Source organism: Cibotium barometz, chromosome 16, assembly GCF_041138505.1.
Source record: "Cibotium barometz isolate CiBa-2024 chromosome 16, ASM4113850v1, whole genome shotgun sequence".
In the NCBI taxonomy this organism is placed as follows: domain Eukaryota; kingdom Viridiplantae; phylum Streptophyta; class Polypodiopsida; order Cyatheales; family Cibotiaceae; genus Cibotium; species Cibotium barometz.
In genome coordinates, this window is record NC_141061.1 from 8922819 (window position 1) to 8927958 (window position 5140).

Here is a 5140-nt window from a genome sequence, read left to right on the forward strand (position 1 = left end):
ATAAGGCTGCCTAGAACACTAAAATAAAAGAGCCAACCAACGGGAATAGAAGGTCAATCAAATAATTGAGCAGTATACCCTTTAAAATTTGTTGATTATCCAAGCATATTTTTTATAAGGTTAATAAATAATTGATGATCACGTGTATATACTCTTTAAAATTTGCATGAATTAAAGCATATTTCCTATTAATTAGGATCCCACCACCACACAAACAACACCCCCTCCAAAAAAAAAAGCCCTATTCAACCCTGAACGCATGGACCATTTTGAAAGGCAAGCTAAAAATAGTTTTAATGTCTCAATGTTATATAGAATGCCTGATGGCTCCCTATACTACCTAAATTCCTAGCTACTCAAAGGCAAGTTTTATTTGAATCAAATCAATTTGAATGGGAAGAGATAAATCCAAGAAAAATTCCAAAGGGGAAGAGAGAGAGAGAGAGAGAGAGAGAGAGAGAGAGAGAGAGAGAGATGTGTGAAGAGAGAGATTTATAGGGAAATCAAGAGAGATTTACACTGAAATCTCATCTATATTTGTTGAGCTTCTTTGGAAAAAATTTCATATTTCTACATATGCTATTATTTTTTAATGTGAACTTTTTGTAGGTATATTAGTTAATGCCCCAGACCTGGCATTTAATTAATACAACCTTAGTACATGAATTCCCCCCTCCTTCTCTCTCCCTCCCTCTACTCGTTGAATGAGCCCTTTGAGGGCCTTTTATAGAGAAAGAATTGTGAGACCTTAAATAGAAAGGATATGGGTCAATGCATGCAAATAAAAAGAATATGGGTGTGCAAATAGAAAGGGTCATACTCCTAAGGGTTTCACGAGGTCGTGCTGGTAGCTGGTTTGCACCTGGGTTACCATATCAGATGGGATCAATCATCTTTTGTGTTGGAGGATGAGAGGTAGGACTAGATCTGTGGGTTGTTATAAATAGTGACACCCTATACTAGTTTTTGTTTTTTGGTGAGATCTAAAATGGTCTTATGGCATATTTAAAAGGTGGACTATTATATATATACACTAATATAAATATATTTATATTTCCTTAAAAAAGAAAAAAAATTGTCATCAATTCATTGACTTTTTCAAGCTTTAATCATTACATACTAAAATAAAACCTTAAGAAAAACACTCTTATCCCTGTTTCCCCTCCCCATTGAGACAAAATACGAGTCTAGTGATTCGTGATCCCAACAACGCCCCACAACGAGAAGGCTTCTTCTTGCCCTATGTACTTGAGGTATCCTTCGCGATGGCGGTAGACAACAGAAAGAGTGAAGAAAGTGAACTGCAGAGAGGATGAAAGTTGATCTGCTAGTCAGCTTGGCAGAGAGAGAAAGAAAGCCGCCCGGCTCTGCTTCGTTAAGCCGTGCTCAGATCTGGGGCATGGGCGTGTCTTTAATACAGCACAAGAAATGCAAACTAGATGGATAAGAGACCCAACTCCACAAAATGGAGGCACAAGAAGAAGAAGAAGGAGAAGGAGAGGAGGAGGACGTCAATATCATTAAACAGTGGAGGCTCTGCCTTCTTTGGAAGAAGGGATGCCGCCCCTGCAACTCTCGGTGGACGACTTTGCATGCATCTTGGAGAAGTGCAGAAAGGAGAGAAACCTATTGCAGGCGCTTCGTTTGCATGATGCCTACATGAGCCAAAGTGGGCTGGAAGCCCATGCATCACTCGGGTGCCGCCTTGTCTCAGTGCTGGTGGAACTTGGAAGCATGTGCCATGCCCAGCAGGTCTTTGACAGGCTGGTGTATCCAGATGCATATTCGTGGAATTCACTCATCACTGGTTATGTTAAACGCGGTGAGCCAAGGCATGCTCTCACCCTTTACCAGAAAATGCAGGAGGACCATTGTCTACGTCCTAGTGACTTTGCTTTTGTGGCCTTACTAAAGGCTTGTGCTACCCTGAGAGATCTCGAAAAAGGCCGTGACTTACATGTGGAGATTGCTCGAAAGGGGTTGCTGGAAAGAAACGTTTTTGTTGGCTGCACCTTGGTCGATATGTATGCCAAATGTGGCTACCTTGCAAAAGCACACGAAGTGTTTAACAAGCTTGCAGTCAGAGACGTGGTCTCATGGAATGCACTAATTACAGGATATGCCGAATACGGACGTGGAGAGGAGGCACTATATTGTTTTGAACAGATGCAATGCGAGGGCATTTCCGGGGATGCTGTCACACTTGTTTGCAGCTTGAAAGCTTGTGGCAGCATAGGAGCCGCAGTCAAGGGCCAAGAAATACATGTTGAGATTGCCAGAAAAGGGTTGGAAACAAACCTCCTTGTTTGCAACATGCTGGTCGATATGTATGCCAAATGTGGCTTGCTTGCAACAGCACAGGAAGTGTTTAACAAGCTTCCAGGTCGAGATGTGGTCTCTTGGAATTCACTATTGGGGGGATATATCGAATATGGGCATACTGAGAAGGCACTCTACTGTTTTGAACAGATGCAACGTGAGGGCATCTCTGTGAATGCCATTACATCTGTTTGCATCTTGAAAGCTTGTAGCAGCATAAGAGCCACAATCAAGGGCCGAGAAATACATGTTGAGATTGCAAAAAAAGGGCTAGAAACAGAGCCCCTCGTTGGCAGCTCCTTGGTTGATTTGTATGCGAAATGTGGTTCACTTGCAGAAGCACAAGTAGTGTTTGACAAGCTTCCCATTCAACATGTGGTCTCATGGACTGCACTAATGGCAGGATATGCTGAACATGGGCATGGTGAGAAGGCGCTTGACTGTTTCGAACAAATGCAACACAAGGGCATCTCTCCTGATTCTTTCACATTCTCTAGCAGCTTGAAAGCTTGTGGCAGCATAGGAGCCACACAGAAGGGCCGAGAAATACATGCCGAGATTGCTAGAAGAGGCTTGGAAAGAGAGGTCCTTGTTGGCAACACCTTGGTCAATATGTATGCTAATTGTGGCTTGCTCGCATCTGCACAGGAAGTGTTTGACAACCTTCCAGTTCGAGATGTGGTCTCACTAAATGCACTTATCACAGGCTATGCAGAATGTGGCCGTGTTGAGGAGGCAATCAACTGTTTCGAACAGATGCAACACAAGGGCATCTCTCTGAATCCTGTCACAATTGTTTGCAGCTTGAAAGCTTGTAGCAGGAAAGGAGCCATAGTGAAGGGCAGAGAAATACATGCTGAGGTTGCGAAAACAGGGTCGGAACGAGAGCTTCTTGTTGGCAACACCTTGATTGATATGTATGCCAAATCTTGCTCACTTGTAGAAGCACAAGAAGTGTTTGACAAACTTCCAGTTCGAGATGTGGTCTCATGGACTGCCTTAATGGCAGGATATGCCCAGCTTGGAGAGAGTGAAAACGTTTTCCATTTCTTTGACAGAATGATAGTAGAAGGCATAAAGCCGAATCTAGTCACATTTGTTCATGTTCTGAATGCATGCAATCATGCAGGTCTAGTAAATAAGGGCCAGATGTACTTTGAGGCCATTAGCAATGACTATGGTTTTACCCCAACTGCTGAGCATTACACTTGCATGGTTGATCTCCTTGGCCGTGCAGGCCATATAGACAAGGCGGTAGAGACGATCAGGAAGATGCCGTTGCAGCCTGATCTTGTGGTGTGGCATACTGTGTTGGGTGCTTGTCGAAAGTGGGGCAATGTGGAGCTGGGAAGACATGCCTTTGAACATGCAGTGAGAGTGGATGAAAAGGCTGCAGCAACTTATGCATTTATGTCTAACATCTATGCAGATGCTGCCATGCAGGAGGAAGCTGACAAGGTTGAGGCAATGAGAGTAGAAAACCAAGCATGGACTTAGTTGGTGGCATAGTAGCTACGAAACACGTTTCAGCTGGTATGAAACGGACCGAAACGTTTCGTAGAAGTTTTGTTGAATGAAACTTGTTTTTATCCGATTTGTTTTCCCAAAAAAAAAAGACGACTTATCACTTGCGCTGACTTTCCGTTTGTGGCACATGTTTCGAGGAGCTTGTCTCGACTCCCGCTGCTTGTGTACGGTTGGCCGATTGGACACGACTCATGTGATGTCCAGTCACTCCACCCTCACAAGCTTCGTGAAGCTGTCGGGTCATGACTGCTCTAGTCTGCTACCAAGGTAAGCCTACATTTTTTATCTTGCTGAAATAGGCTAAGGCCTAACACTTATTCATTGTACTATTGTACATTCTATATATATATATATATATATATATATATATATATATATATATTGAAACTTTTTTTTGTCGTTTCAAAACAATATGAAACTTTTGAAACGTTTTTGAAACCCATTTCAAATCAGGCGTTTCTAAAACTCCTGGTAACTATGGTTGGTGGATGGATGTCCATGGCGTTGTGTATTTCCTTTTGTTGGGGATGAAAGACACTTTCAAAGTGACAACATTTAATCAAAGCTTGAAGATATTTCAATTAACGTTTTGAAGGATATGTTCCAGGTTTGCATTGGATGCTAGGGGATGTTTTCAATGATGCAAAGGAAGATCTGTCATGCTGGCACAGTGGGAAGTTGACTATCGAGTGTGCCTAAATTAAAACTTCCAAGGAATGGTTTCTTTGGTCCATACTCGAGTTTATGTCCTTGTAGCTACGTTGTCCTTGGCTTTTGCTTGCCAGGCAATAATACGAAAGATCGTCACGGAATTACTAAGCAATGTGAGAAAGAAAGTACAAACCTAATGGGGTGGAGTGTGTGAGAAAGAAAGAAAGATATAATAATGTCTTCAAAAGACCAAAACAATGTATCCATGATAAAATTCTAAACCATGGAAAAGAAAAGATCTGTATGAAACTCACTACATAAGCTAAAGTATCCATGTGATGCTACATGATGACAATGTGTGATCATACATTGATACCATCCTCTTCCAAAATAGAATGCATCTATTGAGAGATAAAAATGTTATCAGACCTCAATCCCTAAACAATAATGCATGAGCCCAAGATCTATCATCTCAAACTCTGCATTGTTGTGATGTTGGGATCTTTTTCAGGTGATCCCTTGTTAAGATTGAGGTTATCTATACATAGAGAATACATTTACTTTCCTTGCTCACAAAAAAACATAAATATTTGCATATGAAGGACTTTGTAAGAGACCAATATTCACAAAAAAAGCATAAATT

General features: G+C 41.7%; 1 protein-coding gene across 2 annotated transcripts; it reads left to right on the plus strand.

Moving 5' to 3' along the window:
- The first annotated feature begins 1162 nt into the window (after window positions 1-1162).
- LOC147630338 (pentatricopeptide repeat-containing protein At4g13650-like) lies at window positions 1163-4663 on the plus strand. Of its 2 annotated transcripts, none has more exons than XM_086810190.1 (2): window positions 1163-4113; window positions 4454-4663. In XM_086810190.1, exon 1 carries the CDS (start codon window positions 1558-1560, stop codon window positions 3814-3816), a length of 2259 nt encoding a protein of 752 aa, XP_086666316.1. In that variant the 5' UTR covers window positions 1163-1557; the 3' UTR covers window positions 3817-4113; window positions 4454-4663. The 2 variants fall into 2 exon arrangements, with proteins under 2 accessions (XP_086666316.1, XP_086666317.1); XM_086810191.1 differs by lacking the exon at window positions 4454-4663 and adding an exon at window positions 4114-4157 and having other exon boundaries at window positions 1175-3876.
- Window positions 4664-5140: the final 477 nt, after the last annotated feature.

What these genes read in the sequence shown, in the direction of transcription:
- LOC147630338 (XM_086810190.1), top strand. Translation starts at nt 1,558, where the DNA reads ATGCCGCCCCTGCAACTCTCGGTGGACGACTTTGCATGCATCTTGGAG.